This window comes from Rhinopithecus roxellana, chromosome 7 (assembly GCF_007565055.1).
Source record: "Rhinopithecus roxellana isolate Shanxi Qingling chromosome 7, ASM756505v1, whole genome shotgun sequence".
In the NCBI taxonomy this organism is placed as follows: domain Eukaryota; kingdom Metazoa; phylum Chordata; class Mammalia; order Primates; family Cercopithecidae; genus Rhinopithecus; species Rhinopithecus roxellana.
In genome coordinates, this window is record NC_044555.1 from 112,650,213 (window position 1) to 112,667,428 (window position 17,216).

Here is a 17,216-nt window from a genome sequence, read left to right on the forward strand (position 1 = left end):
ATGCATAGCATGATTCCAGACAGGCAACTGGTCAACAACATGAAAGTCTGGAAGAAAGGTCCCAGGGTACTACTTCAGCCTCAGCCCTTGCAAAAACTGGTCAGAGTTGGAAAGTCTTTAGCCCAAGAAAAATTGGATTATTTAAAAGGGGGTAAAGAAAGGGAATCAAGGAGGAAGGATTAAGGCAAGAACTAGGTTCCACGAAATGGCATGAGAGTGTGTCTTGGTCTACAGCTATAGGTCTCGTGGTAGCATCAGAATCACCTGGGAACATGGAAATGCAAATTCTCCTACCCCACCCTAGACCTACCAAATCAGAATATCTAGGGGGTGGGGCCCAGCAATCTGTGTGCAAACAAGCACTACAGGTGATTTTGATGCACTTTATAGTTTGAAAACTAGGCCAGGTGCAGTGGCTCATGCCAGTAATCCCAGCACTTTGGGAGACTGAGACGGGAGAATCGCTTAAGCCCAGGAGTTTGAGACCAGCCTGGGCAACATAGCGAAACTCCATCTCTATTTAAAAAAAAAAAAAAAAAATGTAAAAATTAGGTAGGTGTGATGACTCCCACCTGTGCTCCCAGCTATTCAGGAGGCTGAGGTGGGAGAATCACCTGATCCTGGAAAGTCGAGGCTGCAGTCAATCGTGATCACACCACAGCACTTCAGCCTGGGTGACAGAGTAAGACCCTATCTCAAAAAAACACTGGCCCAAAGGAAATGAACTTGTTACAGAAGCCAGGGTTCAAAACACCAAATAAGGGACTTGTTGTACCTAGTCCTTCCAGTGTGCTCTGCAGACATTTCTCCAAGTGTGGTCTGCAAACAACCTACATATGTAGAATTACCTATGCACATTTTTCATTTAACAACCACGAGCTACATTTGTAGCAAAATCTGGGTTGTAACTTAGCCTACAGCTAAAGCCTAAGAGATTCCATCTGTGAGAAGGAATAACCTACCTCTTTGGCCCCCCTCCCCAGGCAGGAAGCCAAGATGGTCCTTATATAAAGTTGTGCTGTCCAATAGGTAACCACTAGCCACATATGGCTATTTAAATTTAAATTAACTACAATTAAGTGAAATTAAAAATTCAGTTCCTCAATTGCACCTGCCAAATTTTAAGTGCATAACAGTCGCATGCGGCTACTAACTACTGTATTGCAAAGTGCAAGTGGAGATAGAACATGGTATTACTGCGGAAATTTCTATTGGATAGCACTTATAATAGTTTAGTCTAACTTAAAACTCCCTAGTTGCCACAGTCATGATTTGGTAGTAATTTCACGGATTTCTCTACTGAGGTTTGAGTCTCTGCCATTACAGACTGATAACTTTTTTTTTTTTTTTTTTTTTTTTGAGACGGAGTTTTGCTCTGTCGCCCAGGCTGGAGTGCAGTGGCGGGATCTCAGCTCACTGCAAGCTCCGCCTCCCAGGTTTGCGCCATTCTCCTGCCTCAGCCTCCCGAGTAGCTGGGACTACAGGCGCCCACCACCTCGCCCGGCTAGTTTTTTGTATTTTTTAGTAGAGACGGGGTTTCACCATGTTAGCCAGGATGGTCTCGATCTCCTGACCTCGTGATCCGCCCGTCTCGGCCTCCCAAAGTGCTGGGATTACAGGCTTGAGCCACCGCGCCCAGCCACAGACTGATAACTTTAAAGACTGCAATGATCAAACTGGTAACAATTTAAGCCAGAAACAGGTAAATGCCCTCAGTTTTAACAGCACTGGAATTTTTCTGGGACTAGCTGTGTATCTATCCAGGATTCTTGAGAATGCCTGCCATTTTCCAACATAATGGATGTAAGGTATTACACATACACCTGGGGATGGGGCAGTAGGTATAATTGCACAAGCATTGTGGAGAATGGTATCAAAGAGTGGCAGAACATCACGAGCAAGGTTTTCCCTTTCTTTTACCTTTGCTTTTTAAAAAGACAGTATTTGCTGGACCTGATCTTATAGCCCATAAATGGGACACTGTACGTTCCTTTTTACCTCCTGTTTCTACTTAAATGCATCCTATGAGGGCTGCTTCCCTTACCCACCATAACCCCTTCCTTCACTCATCCATATCTTTGCTCTTCTTCACAATTCTGTAATATTGACCTTCTTTATGAACCTTTCCTGGAACAATCCCTCGAGTGCAAGCACTCTTATTATGCCTTCGAGGTATGTAATATCCATGTATCTAATTCTCTCTAATTTTGTCATTTGCGTTCTCATGTATTTTCATTCATTATGTGTCCAACTTCCATGGATAACATGGTTACAAAAAAAGATCCTACTTTATGACAATTATCTTCCTTGGCTTTGTGGGACATAGAACAGTGCTTACAGTGGGGGACCCAAGAACCCCGGAAAATATATTAGCTAAGAAGATAACTTCCGTTTTTAAAAGTCCAAGATTTAAAAAAAAAAAAAAAAAAAAAAAAAAGAAGGTATGCTTTGTGAGTTTAGCATTGTCTCCTTGTCATTCCAGAAATGAAATGGCAAATACATTTAAATCAGAACTAAAAAGGGGAACAGGGTATAAAGGCTCAGTTTAGTCACATAATTTCTCTTTCTCACCCACCCTCTTTAAACCAGATGTTTGCCAATGTGTTAACAATGCAGATCTTTCCTGAAAGAAAGTTTAGTAACTCAAGCAGACACTTTATTTTCTTTTCAAGCAGAAAAGACTATGAGATGGTGGTTGTGGTTGTTCTGGGAGGGAGAAGATATAAATGATACACATCATTTCAAATCATGTCATGACCTTCTCACTGCACACTTATAGTTATTGTACCTGTTGTCTTTTTGCTCTCAAGCCTAGCTAAGATCATTTGGAATGTTCAAGATCACTCATACATGCATGTGCACACATGCACGTGCACATATGTTCACTCCCTATTTCATCCATATGAACTAAGATTACTGACCTGGACAGATTCAAAGCACTAAGTTTTATTATTTTCCAAAGGCAAGAAGCTGAGCTACTTTCCAGAATAGTTGTGAAAGACCCCGTCATACTTCTGCATTGCTTCCTCCACACCACCTCCATCTAGTTCCTTATGAAAGGTTACTGGTTTTCAAAAATACGAGATAAATTGAGTATATAAAAGTCATTGCTAGACAAAATGAAACAAACCAGAATCTCTCCTCATTTGTGGATGGGCCAGCTCCACCATGTCATGGTTAATCTGCAGGAGGAAATACTAGATTTGATTGCAGATCAGACTGCAGCAAACCTGCTGTGACTAAGGCATCAAGAGAAAGCAAGCAACAGCTGGGGCTTCAGTGGTGAAAACATTATATACCCAGCTTTGAAATATGAAATACTATTTAGCAGTGTCACCTAGAAAACAGTGTTTCAAAATGCTGATGTTTCATAAGAACCTTTCTCTTCAGAGTGGTTTCTTTTATCTTTCAAATTAGCCAGGGTGAGGAAGTGATCACTTGGTGAAGAAATCTCACCAAGAAGAACATAGAGAGTTCACTTTCATCTTGAGTAAAGAACAGATTGAACAAACTAGAAATGTTTAGTCTGTTAAAGAAAAGGTGTAGGTGAGCTGTTTGCAAGAGCCACAAGGGAAAGGGGAAGACAACTTCTTTGTGGACTTAAGGGTGAAAGTTTCAAGCGGGCAGGAAGATTCTGACCTCCATTAAGAAAGCCCTTCCCAACCAACCACCACTGGGTTGGTTAAGTAGGTTGGGCAGCGTTAGGAGCAAATGTTGATTGAACAAATGTTTGTCGGAATTGTTGACTTAGAGTTGTTCTGTCACTGGGGACAGCAGCGGCTGGATAGCCCCATTCAGGGAGAGGACATTTGTTCACCTGGCGAGAGATCAGAGCAGGCTAAGGGACCGCTGGGATCCTGTCCGGCTTTGAGACCCTACAGAGCCATGTTCACCTAGCACGTATCCCGTCTGCGGTCGCGCTCCTTTCTTACCTTATTCCAGGGCTTTCTCTTTTTTTTTTTTTTTTTTTTTTTTTTTTTTTTGAGACGGAGACTCGCTCTGTCGCCGGGGCTGGAGTGCAGTGGCCGGATCTCAGCTCACTGCAAGCTCCGCCTCCCGGGTTCCCGCCATTCTCCTGCCTCAGCCTCCGGAGTAGCTGGGACTACAGGCGCCGCCACCTCGCCCAGCTAGTTTTTTTTTTTTTTTTTTTGTATTTTTTAGTAGAGACGGGGTTTCACCGTGTTAGCCAGGATGGTCTCCATCTCCTGACCTCGTGATCCGCTCGTCTCGGCCTCCCAAAGTGCTGGGATTACAGGCTTCCAGGGCTTTCACCTCAGCTTGCCAGGCTGGAGCCAAGGGCCAACGCAACCGCGCCTTGCTCGCCACGGTAGCTTCCCAGGAGCCCCCTATGGTTCCGGAACGGCGCTGCCGGCTGCATTCTCTTTGCTACCTCCTAAAGCCAAAGGCACTGGCGGGCCCGGGCCGGCTTCTAAAGTCGCGCGAGATTAGAAGTTCTAAGATAGGAATGGCGTGAGGCCAATGGAAGGAGGTACTTCAATTTCCCTCCAGATGTCCAGCGATGGGCTCAGAGCTCCTTGAGAATTCGGGCACGTTATGCACATGTACCCTAGAACTTAAAGTATAATAATAAAAATAAATAAAAAAAAAAATAAATAAAAAATAAAAAAGAGAACTCGGGAAAGGAAGCAGGGTCTCTGAAGAAATACTTCAGGAGTAGAAAGAGGAAGCCAGAGGGTTAAATGCACTACACAGGAACAGAAATGAGTTTTTCTTAGAGTAAGTATATATCTAGAGGTGTAGTAAGCTAAAACAAGTCTTGAATTACATACCGCTACATAGGGAAGAAATGAAAGCCTTTGAACATTAGTGAAGAAAGGGAACCTGTAACGCCTGTATTACTAGATAGCTTTCATCAACAACTCAAAAGTGAGAGATTTGAAGAAGCAACAAAGCTTTAATTTGGTTTGGATCCCATGGCCATGACCCTGGCAGCCGACAATTCTAGGCATGCGCAAACTGGCCCCAAAAATTCCTCCCACATTTCCAAAGAACTATTTGGCCCTTTATGTGAAGTACCTGGTTTTTCCATTTTCTGTTTTACCATAGGCCTCAGTTCGGTGTGTGGCATATATTCTTCAAATATTTAACAATTTGAAGATCATTCTATCAGATTTAAAAAAAAGAATACAATGGAAGCCAAGTGATTAAGCTTTCCTTATGCTCATATTAAGTTGTAGCATATGCATTTACCGATGGTTAACCGTATTAACCTACAGAAAATGTCCAGGGAAACGGTCTATTTCTTATTCTGTTTTTGACCTAAAAAAAAATCTTTGAAATGTCTTAACAGTTTCCCCTGTCTCCACTTCCCTCAGCTTTGGTCTGAAGCTACCCTTAAAGGTACCCTGTACAGCTCTTACCCTGTACAGCTAGCTACAGAGATTCAATCCTTTCTGTTCGATTAGGACACATCCCAGTGGCAGATAGCATGCAAAGTTATTATATGTATGAACCAGAACTTGTTTTTCCTTAGGGGCCAGGATGTTGCACTAAGGTCTTAAGACTATAGCAGTATCTTCACTTGAAAAAGGTAGCCCTCTATTATTCCTATCTCAGATGATAAAAATTCAATTAAGAGAAATAAGAACGTGACATATGTAACCTCACCTGACTCTACAAAGCTACTCTGGACAGACATTTAAACAATTATCCTCTAAGATTATTTGATGAAATGCACTTCAATGATTAGTTAACCATTGAAAACCAAAGTGAGCGTCCCATCTGTTCCCAGCCAATGACCTAGAGCAAAGGACTAGGCAAACCACATCTGTGGGCATAGCAAGCTGTATATCACAGACAAATGAATTTGCTTTGTATATGAGTGAGAGCAAACACTCTTTATTGTAAAGCTTGGGTGGGTAGGTAGGGAGAATAATGGTTTTACTGAAATCACAGGGAATGGTTACGATGGAGTTAAAGGTCAGGAAGAGAACAAAAGGGTAAGAGCTGTTGTTCTGGGCTGGCATCGTCAATGAAGAGCACAAATTCAGATGTGAATGTATATTTTGCAGAAGCGTGTGTGGTTGGTGTGTGTATATATGTGTGTCTGAAAGAGGGAAAACAGGCTCCCATTAGACTATGACTAACAAAAATGTTTGACAGATTATAACTCAGGTGCCTTACTCAGAGCATATGCCTTCCCATTTTCCCCATTATTCCCCAAAATGGTGTCTTAAAAAGTTCTTAAAAAGAACTTTTCCTTGAAGACATCTCATACCCCGAGCAGACATCTCATACCCCAAATAGCTAATATTTTGATAGCTATGATCCTGAATGACCAAACATTCCAAAACCAAGTAGTTTGTAATATCTTTAAATGCAAATATATTTTAGGCCTTTTCCTGGGCAAGGATGTTTGGTCAGGGGTTGGCAAAAATAATGCTCTTCAGACTTAAAAGAACACAACCGTATTTCTTAGCCATCCACCAGAAAGTAGTAGAAGCTCCAGGAAACAAGTCTTTGTCAGGAGTCAGACTAGCTACATCATAATCTCTCTGCCCAGGGGCTGTGGATGTCATTCATCCTGGCCTAACTAGCCTACTGGGCTGAGAGATGTTCAATTTCCCCACTAATACACTAGCCAGAGGAGAAGCACCGTGATATCATTGCATGTTAATTCTTAATTCCAATTGCTTAAACAGATATGTTCAGTTGTAACTATCATGACCAGTATATAACAGTGTTGGCCAAGTTTTATTGATGCTGAAAATCAACTGGAGTTACAGCCAGACACATGGTCTTATGACCGGCGTACTTACACAGGGCTTTGCACTCAAACAGATCATGCATCTGAGGTTTACTGCTTTGCATTTTTGTTTTGTAACTGAAGTCTGATGAGCCAGCCAGAGCATGGGCTACCTAGGGACCTGAAACCCTGCAACCCCACTTCTCACCACCTCCCAGGGTGGTTTCTCGACCCCCCACTCCCCTACCACCTGGTGCCTTAGCCAACCCTGGCTCTCCCTCCGAACACCTGCCCAATGACCACTGCCACCCCATGGTGCCCAGACATACTCTCCCTCCTCATCCCTACCCAGCTACCACTGCCACTCCTCTCCCCTGGTGGGGACATGGGCATAGGTGCAGGGAGAGTTAAAGTTGGTCAGGTGCACATGTCCTATGCTGTCTTGGAAGGTTGCTTGGCCATGTGGCATCTCTGGACCAACAATGTGCCACAGCACATTTGGAGGGTGAAAGGTGGGGGCACACCCCTTGTCCACCTCCATTTCAGGCATGGAACACATCCTGGCATGAAAGTTGAGTCCCTTGGGAATCACGTCTCCACCTTGATTGGCACAGTAGGCCAGTGACAAGGGAAGATTAACACACCCTCCCCTGCTGGGGCCCAGCATCCTGTGGCTGGCAGGCAGGGGATCCTAAGGACATGTAGGTGTTAAATTGTAGGGTGCACTTCCTGGACACCTTTGAGGGTCTGCACTGCCCCAGCAAATATCCCCATGCTAGAGGGAGCAAAATATTAAATGGCGAATTTAAAAAATGTAACATGATGGGTTGCAAAAGAGACTCCAGAGGAAAGAAAAAAGTTTTGTATTTTAGTATCTTCAATGGCACCTTTCTTCCTAGCTTTTGAACAAGGAGCACCACATTTTTATTTCTCACTGAGCCCCACAAAGTATGTAGCCATTCCTGTTTGGAGTGAGGACTTTTAAAACATAAAGATTATCAAGTCTTGGAAATTCTGATTCAGTAGATATATAACAGGTCTCACACTTAATTATGTAAAGAATATTCTGGAGAGCTTCATTTTACCCAGTCCCACCCACCAAATATTCTGGTAAATTAAGCTTGGATTAGCCCCCAGATCTGCATTTTATAAGGATGATTTTATAAGGATGATTAGCCCTCAGATGATTCTACTGCAACTGGTCCACAGACCATGCCTGGACTGGAATTGGGTGCTTAGGAGCACAAATTCTGGAGCCGGGCAGACTTAAGTTTGCTTCCTAGCTTTACCAACTGACCTCAGAGGAGTTAGTGTTTCTCTCTAAACTTCAGTTCATGCATCTATAAATATATTAATATCACATCACAAAGATATTATGTTGTATTAAATGTCTATAAACCCCACAATGATTAACCCAAAGTAAACCCCCAAATAAATGTTTAAAAATATTAGAAAAATTGTTAAGTCTGGGTTGTATGCACACTGATGTTTTTTATATTATGTAGTTTTTTTCTGTATTTTTCAACATTTCAGAATAAAAAGCAACAGCTAGGAGAAGAGGGAGATGGCCAGGCGCAGTGGCTCATGCCTCCCAGCACTTTGGGAGGCCAAGGCGGGCGAATCAGGAGGTCAAGAGATCGAGACCATCCTGGCCAACATGGTGAAACCCCGTCTCTACTAAAAATACAAAAATTAACTGGGCGTGGTGGCATGCACCTGTAGTCCCAGCTACTCAGGAGACTGAGGCAGGAGAATTGCTTGAACCTGGGAGGCGGAGGTTGCAGTAAGCTGATATCTCATCACTGCACTCCAGCCTGGTGACAGAGCAAGACTCCATCTAAAAAAAAAAAAAAAAAAAAAAAAAAAGAGAGAGGGAGAGCCAGAGTATGAAAAAGGAAGTCAGAGCCCTTTAATGACTCAGCCCTTAGGTCTCCAGGTAGGAGGCTAGTGCTTCAGTGTCCAGGACACAGTAGGCGTTCCGTAAATTAAATTCAGGACAAAAAGAACATGCCCCAAGGACCATCTGATATCCACTTAAAGTGATGGACCACCTCCTTTCCCTTGTTTATGAATGGGTTTATGCCTAAGACTGCGTGCACTTTAATACAAGGGCAGTCGTTCAGAACTAGTCAGCGCCTGAAAAGGATTTACCAAATGTTGAGTGTGCCCTCTAGTGTTCACACTTCCCAGCTTTCTTCCTGTGAAGGTGGATCAAGGCACTTGCTTACAACTGGAACTGAAATCCTCCAAGTCGATCTAGACATTGAGATGGAGAAAATATTCATTGTCCACTGTAATTATGCAACGAATATCCAGTTGAAATAATGGACTGGCCTCTTATCTAACAATACCCAGGCTCAATGCATCACTCCTTTGTCCACTTTGCCCAAAATTCAACCACAGCTAAGTTGATATTTTAGGACAAAGGCAGCTTACCATCCAGCCAGAGGGGAGTAGAGTATGGTTAAGAGAGAGTGGAAAGAATGAATGAGCCCTGCTATTCCTCACTGCCTGCATGGCTATAAGCACAGTCCTTATGGAGGCCTTAGGTCTTGTTTCATAATATTCCAGTTTGGAAAGGGTTTGAAAAGACCTCCTAGAAAAATCAGTAGTTTTTCTTTTTCAAGTAACATGTAGCAAAAAAATTTCATCATGTAGGCACAGGGAACACCCTAATAACTATTAATCTCAAGGAGTCAAGTCAGTGTGTTTCCTACTGTACCCGCTGTATCCCCATGAAGCAAATTTTGCCATCAGAGAAACTGACTCATGGGGAAAAACAATCCAAGAACCTCAAATCACCAAAAGAAGCCATTCCTCAGAGTTGCCTCAGCTTAAGCTTCCTTGTCTCTCACTGTGTGTTGCTTTCAATGCAGTTACATAAATGGCTTCTTTGTTTATGTACCGGAAACACTAATTCATCTGCAAAGCTCACATTTCCAGAAACTCCATTTCTGCCAGCACCTAGAAGCCAATATTTTGCCTATTCCTGTAACCAGCATGCGTATTTATTATTTTCTAGATCAAATATATTATGCAGTAAGCGTCTTCATTTTGTTTTCACAGGTCGTTTTGAATGGTAAAGTTGATGCATTCTGTGGAGGCTCTATCGTTAATGAAAAATGGGTTGTAACTGCTGCCCACTGTGTTGAAATGGGTGCTAAAATTACAGTTGTCGCAGGTAAATAAAGAATAATAATCTGCAGCACCACCAGCTCTTTAATATGATTTGTACACCATATTTTACTAAGGTCTAATAAAATTGTTGCTGAATAAATTGGGCTAAAGGCAGAAGGGTCATAATTTCAGAACCCAACTTGCACCATCCTCCAACCCTCCATAGTTCTTTTGATGTACCCATATTATCACTCATTTCAGTGAGGTACAATTAGTTCTTGATGTAGTCATTTCCCTACCAGAAAGTCTTCCCAAAAACCAGTGTCATGTCACTGATCCTTTTATCTCTGGTGCTTGGCACAACCTGTAGCAGGTCCTTAGAAAACAAACATTTGAATTAATGGCCAAATGAATTTGTGCTCAAAAAAGGGGTCAGAATACTTGAAATTTGGAAAATCTAGGATAATGCATGACTAGTCATTATCATCCATGAAAAGCTTATAACAGCATGAGTGAACAGAACCATCTCTACGATAGTCCTGAATAGCTTTTTGGTCTGAAAAATATGCATTGGCTCTCGTTACATTTAACCAAAATTATCACAATATAAGAATGAGATCTTTGACACTGCCAATTAGGTCAGTGATCCCGAGTAGACACTTAGAAAATCTGTGTATGTGAAATACTATTTGTGACTTAAAATGAAATTTATTTTTAACAGGTGAACATAACATTGAGGAGACAGAACATACAGAGCAAAAGCGAAATGTGATTCGAATTATTCCTCATCACAACTACAATGCAACTATTAATAAGTACAACCATGACATTGCTCTTCTGGAACTGGATGAACCCTTAGTGCTAAACAGCTATGTTACACCTATTTGCATTGCTGACAAGGAATACACGAACATCTTCCTCAAATTTGGATCTGGCTATGTGAGTGGCTGGGGAAGAGTCTTCAACAAAGGAAGATCAGCTTCAATTCTTCAGTACCTTAGAGTTCCACTTGTTGACCGAGCCACATGTCTTCGATCTACAAAGTTCACCATCTATAACAACATGTTCTGTGCTGGCTTCCATGAAGGAGGTAGAGATTCATGTCAAGGAGATAGCGGGGGACCCCATGTTACTGAAGTGGAAGGGACCAGTTTCTTAACTGGAATTATTAGCTGGGGTGAAGAGTGTGCAATGAAAGGCAAATATGGAATATATACCAAGGTATCCCGGTATGTCAACTGGATTAAGGAAAAAACAAAGCTCACTTAATGAAAGATGGATTTCCGAGGTTAATTGATTGGCACTGAAAATTAACAGGGCCTCTCACTAATCACTTTCCCATCTCATTATATTTGAATATATACATTCTATGATTATTGCTTTTTCTCTTTACAGGGAGAATTTCATGTTTTACCTGAGCAAATTGATTAGAAAATGGAATCACTAGAGGAATATAATGTGCTAGGAAATTATAGCCATTTCTAAGGGCCCAGCCCTTGACAAAATTGTGAAGTGAAATTCACCACTCTGTCCATCAGATACTATGGTTCTCCTCTATGGCAACTAACTCATCTGATTTTCCCTCCTTAGCAGCATTCCATCTTCCCGATCTTCTTTGCTTCTCCAACCAAAACATCAATGTTTATTAGTTCTGTATACAGTACAGGATCTTTGGTCTACTCTATCACAAGACCAGTACCACACTCATGAAGAAAGAACACAGGAGTAGCTGAGAGGCTAAAACTCATCAAAAACACTACTCCTTTTCCTCTATCCTATTCCTGAATCTTTTACCTTTTCCAAATCCCAATCCCCAAATCAGTTTTTATCTTTCTTACTCCCTCTCTCCCTTTTACTCTCCACAGTCATTAAAGGAGAGATGGGGAGCATCATTCTGTTATACATCTGTACACAGTTATACATGTCTATCAAACCCAGACTTGCTTTCATAGTGGAGACTTGCTTTTCAGAACATAGGGATGAAGCAATGTGCCTGAAAATTTTGGGGGAAAAATTTCTTTCAGAGAGTTATTTTATATATATATATATATATATATATATATATATACACACACACACACACACACATACATATATATACACACACATATATATATAGTGTGTGTATACACACACACACACACATAATGGAAGCAGTAAGTCATTCTAAGAGCTTGTATGGTTATGGAGGTCTGACTAAAAAAGCTGACATTGACCCAGATATATTGTACTCTTTCTAAAAATTAATAATAATAATGCTAACAGAAAGAAGAGAACAGCTCATTTGCAATCTACAACTAGTAGAGACTTTGAGGAAGAATTCAACAGTGTGTCTTCAGCAGTGTTCAGAGTCAAGAAAGAAGTTGAAGTTGCCTAGACCAGAGGACATAAGTATCATGTCTCCTTTAACTAGCATGCCCCTGAAGTGGAGAAGGGTGCAGCAGGCTCAAAGACATAAGTCATTCCAATCAGCCAACTAAGTTGTCCTTTTCTGGTTTCGTGTTTACCGTGGAACATTTTGATTATAGTTAATCCTTCTATCTTGAATGTTCTAGAGAGTTGCTGACCAACAGACATATGTTTCCCTTCGTGAATTAATAAACTGGTGTTCTGGTTCATACCTTGGCTTTTTGTGAATCCCGTTGATGTGGTTCAGCCATCCTATATTTGATGATGCATGGGACTACTGACAAAATCACTTCGACCCCCACCAAGCTGCTGCCTTCTCTTGCCCCCACCTCACCCCCATCCAGGCCTCACTCTTGCTAATTCCTTTAGTTCTTTTAGTCAATATATTTTTGTCTTCACATGTAAGTATAAATAAATATATTTTTAAATTTCTTGGCTTGGTCCAGTGGCTCATGCCTATAATCCCAGCACTTTGGAAGGCCGAGGTGGGTGGATCACCTGAGGTCAGGAGTTTCAGGCCAGCCTGGCCAACATGGTGAAACCCTGTATCTACTAAAAATAGAACAATTAGCTGGGCGTGGTAATGTGTGCCTGTAATCCCAGCTACTGAGGAGGCCAAGGCAGGAGAATCACTTGAGCCTGGGGAGCGGGGGTTGGGGGAGGTTGCAGTGAGCCGAGATCGCACCAGTGCACTCCATCCTGGGTGACAGAGTGAGATTCTGTCTCAGAAAGAAAATAAATTAATTAATTAATTAAATAAATACATTTCTTGCGGCGTTTCTTGTTAAATCATTCATGGAGAGGTATCCCAAACACTACATTCAACAAAACACTCTGAAAAATGTTTTCAAATGCAATAGAACACAGCAGAGATTTGATGCTCTCTTATCCAGCTTTCATATAAGGCAGTGTGAGCTGTGTTCCAGAGAGGAGTGGTCTGAATCCACCTGAGACAGAATTGGGTCTAACTAGCTGTGAGTATGGCCTTCAATAAATCACTCTCCATTTGGGAATTTGATTTCTCCACTTGTATAATGAAAGAGTTTGACAGGATGCTCTCCAAAAGCCCTTGCAATTTTGTTAGTCTGTGATTTTATGTTTTTATTTTTATGCCTTCATTCAACAAATATTCAAGGAGTAATTGTTGTGTGCCAAATACCAACAGTGTTCATTAAATTGCAATTCAGATTTTATATATATAGTTAAATAATGTATATACATTACTTTGTGAGTGCCTGTTACACTACTAGACAGTAGTTGCTCAATAATTGTTAGCTGAATCCGAATTCATGTTTATCCCAGAGTAGCAATTAGTCTTGTATTGAGTATCATGAAAGAAGGCCATACTTAAATAAGAATAATGCCTGGGGTTTAGATTTTATGAAGAAGTGAAAGGAAATTGGTTCTGCTTTTGTTGACTAAAGAAGGGGGAGAGAGAAGAGACACTATAATTGTCTGCCTCAGATTTAAGGATGATGCTAATTCATGCATTAAACATGTTGCTTCAAATTTGAATAACCAAAGGTCTGTAGCCTCAGCACTTCAAAATTGGTAAAAGTAAGATGCTCTGGCCTTGTTTCCATAGAGACCACCCCTTACAAAGGCACCAATGGGAAACTGGCCTCAGGACTCCTGTGATTAGTCTTCTCTGTGGCAGAGAAAGGAGCTCCTGGACCCATAAATCGCTAAGCCACAGTTCTTTTTGTCATGGGCTCAAAAATGATTGAATTCATCATAAGCCACCAGTGGCATGTTGCCACCACTAAACATGTGGGGCCTGTAAGCTCACTAAGAGCCAGTGTCCTCAGAGACAGCCCTGACTGGATTCTACCTAGGGCATTTGCAATTGCCATATAAGAATCATTAGTGCTTTCAAAATCACTGTAGCTACTTTGCCTACATAGACTAAAACATGCTGCCATCATATTGGAAGTGGCAGATTAAAATAGAACTCTTACCAAGTGAAGGAAAGTGTGCTAAGATAGTGCAGTCATTTTAACTTTCTGTTTAAGTATGATTGTTTTTAGTTCTTTTGAATATTTAGTTGTTTTATAGTGACAGGAACGAAGTACTGTCCAATTTTCTCTGCCAAGGAAAAAAGAAAAGGTGTTCTTCCTTACTTAACTGAACCAAAACAGACTAGTTTACAAAATTGCCTAATTATAATTGCTAAACACGTTCCAAATGCTTACAGTCTAATCCAAGAATGTCAGAGCTGCAAGGGCCCTTAAACACTGTCTAATCCACTCCACTTATTTAGCAGATGAGGAGATTGAGGCCAACATAAGGCCAGGCCCAAGATAACACAATGACAGCCAGGACTAGAGCTCAAGTCTCCCACCCTGCACTTTGAAATAATAATGCTTTCAACTGGGGTACATTAACTCTACTGTCTATATTTTTAGGGCAGCTGGGGCATTCTGCATTGGTGGTAATCCTCTCAACAACCCTGGGACTGAAAACTGCCTGGAATTCTTACTATCAATTCTCTAATTGACCAAAAGATGACAAAATCAAGGAAACCAATAGGTAGCTTGGAAAGCAGAGTGGCAGTCAGATAACAAACTGGAGCTTCAACCCCTGGCTCATAGCAGGTACTCAATAAATACATGTAGAATGAACGTGTGGTGCTGGTGTCTGGTGTTTAGCCCAGCTGTGAGCACTGGGCCTTCCAGATGTGACATTTGACTACTATAGCACATTCAACAGTGTCATCTGGCACACAGTCATTCCAGCAACAATTCAACTTTATTCACTGCAACTGTGCTGGGGAAGACGTGTGCACATGGAGACAGCAGGTTACTCCAGAAGCTGTTGTTTGAGGGTTGAAGGCAGGCTTCAAAGGCCCTCCGAAGGTGAGAGTCTAACAATGCATTGCACCTGCGGATGATTGCGACCCAGACTACAGCTGCTGAAAGGCCCGTCTGAGTAAAGCAATCAGGAATCAGAGCTCTTTTTGAATCTGAGGCTTATGCCATCTAAAAAATCTCAGGGTTAAAGTCATAAAAATCAACATGTTCTGTAAACTATGGAAACTATTGAAAGAATCACAGCAGGCAAAGGACTGTGGGACCCCTGCTCTTTTCAATCAATCCAGGCCCACAAATCACTTTACTCATTTTTTCCTATAGTAGTTTCGAGGCAAATCTTTTTCATCCTGACCTTGGGGCTATGGACTGCCTTGAGATTTCTGAGTTAATCTTGACTTCTGATATAGGTATCAAAAGGGAAGAAGAGCAGACAGATCTTTTCTTGCATATGTAGACAAAGAGGCAAAGACTTCTGGAAGAAGGCAAAGACATTTTCTCCATGCCTTCACAGAATTATTTCAAACTCCTGGCCAGGTCATAGGAGAGCTATCCTTCTATTCTCTTGGTTAAGAGAAAGCTGGAAATAGAAACGGGAATATTCCAGGCCAGACACGATGGCTCACACCTGTAATCCCAACACTGGGAGGCCGAGGTGGGCAGATCACTTGAGGTCAGGAGTTTAAGATTAGCCTGGCCAACATGGTGAAACCCATCTTTACTTAAAATACAAAAATCAGCCAGGCGTGGTGGTGCACGCTTGTAATCTCAGCTACTCAGGAGGCTGAGGCACAAGAATCACTTGAACCCGGGAGGCAGAGGTTGCAGTGAGCCAAGATCGTGCCACTGCACTCATATCTGGGTGACAGTGAGAAAGAGAAAGAGAGAGAAAAGAAAGAAAGAAGGAAAGAAAGAAAGAAGAAGGAGGAGGAGGGAGGGAGGGAGGGAGGGAGGAAGGAAGGAAGGACACTAATGATTCCAAAGACTTACCTTCAGTTGCTTCATTGTAATGTTAAATATGAGATCCTAATTTATAAAAATTTACCAACATAGTAAATCTCCCTGATACCATCACTCTTAAACCTTTAGAAATGCTACAGTATCTAGCTTCTCTAGATCAATAACCACAAAGAGGCTTAAGTGCTGACCTCATAAAAATAAAGAGTTCCCATGATTTACACATTACATGCTTTCGTGAATATCTGTATATAAAAGCCTATTTTCCTCTTGGACTGTATTACAAAAATAAGTATGCATTTTCATAAGATTCAAACCCAGTTCTAAATGTAAGACGCTGACTTAAGAATGTAGCAATGTATGAGTGAAAAGGAAGGAAAAAAGCCATTACTAACCACAACTCTGTGCAAAACTCCCCGTCATCTAACGTAGGAATAAGATATTTATCTTGGCTTATCTAGAAGATAGCTGAAGAGGAAGAGCTCCAGCCTCCAGCTCCCAGCGTGAGCGACACAGAAGACGGGTGATTTCTGCATTTTCAACTGAAGTACCGGGTTCATCTCACTGGGTGGTGTCGGACAGTTGGCGCTGGTCCGCGGGTGCAGCCCGACCAGCCAGAGCTGAAGCAGGGCAGGGCATCGCCTCACCTGGGAAGCGCAACGGGGAAGGGAATTCCTTTTCCTAGCCAAAGGATATTGAGACACACAACACCTGGAAAATCGGGTAACTCCCACCCTAATATTGCGCTTTACCAACGGTCTTAGCAAAGAGCACACCAGGAGATTATATCCCACACCTGGCCCAGAGGGTCCCACACCCACGGAGCCTCCCTCATTGCTAGCACAGCAGTCTGAGATTTAACTGCAAGGCGGCAGCGAGGCTACAAAAGCCAAATTTGACAAATGGGATCTAATTAAACTAAAGAGCTTCTGCACAGCAAAAGAAACTACCATCAGAGTGAACAGGCAACCTACAGAATGGGAGAAAATTTTTGCAATCTACTCATCTGACAAAGGACTAATATCCAGAACCTATAAAGAGCTCAATCAAATTTACAAGAAAAAAACAAACAACCCCATCAAAAAGTGGGCAAAGGATATGAACAGACACTTCTCAAAAGAAGACATTCATACAGCCAACTGACACATGAAACAATGCTCATCATCACTCGCCATCAGAGAAATGCAAATCAAAACCACAATGAGATACCACCTCACACC

At 41.9% G+C, this 17,216-nt stretch overlaps 1 protein-coding gene across 1 annotated transcript in view; it reads left to right on the forward strand.

Moving 5' to 3' along the window:
• F9 (coagulation factor IX) overlaps window positions 1-11,874 on the forward strand; it is a 33,014-nt gene extending 21,140 nt beyond the window's left edge. The window contains exons 7-8 of the mRNA XM_010388741.2: window positions 9,773-9,887; window positions 10,545-11,874. Of these exons, the coding sequence (XP_010387043.1) occupies window positions 9,773-9,887; window positions 10,545-11,092 (663 nt within the window). The 3' untranslated portion in view covers window positions 11,093-11,874. The remainder of the gene's footprint in view (window positions 1-9,772; window positions 9,888-10,544) is intronic.
• Window positions 11,875-17,216: the final 5,342 nt, after the last annotated feature.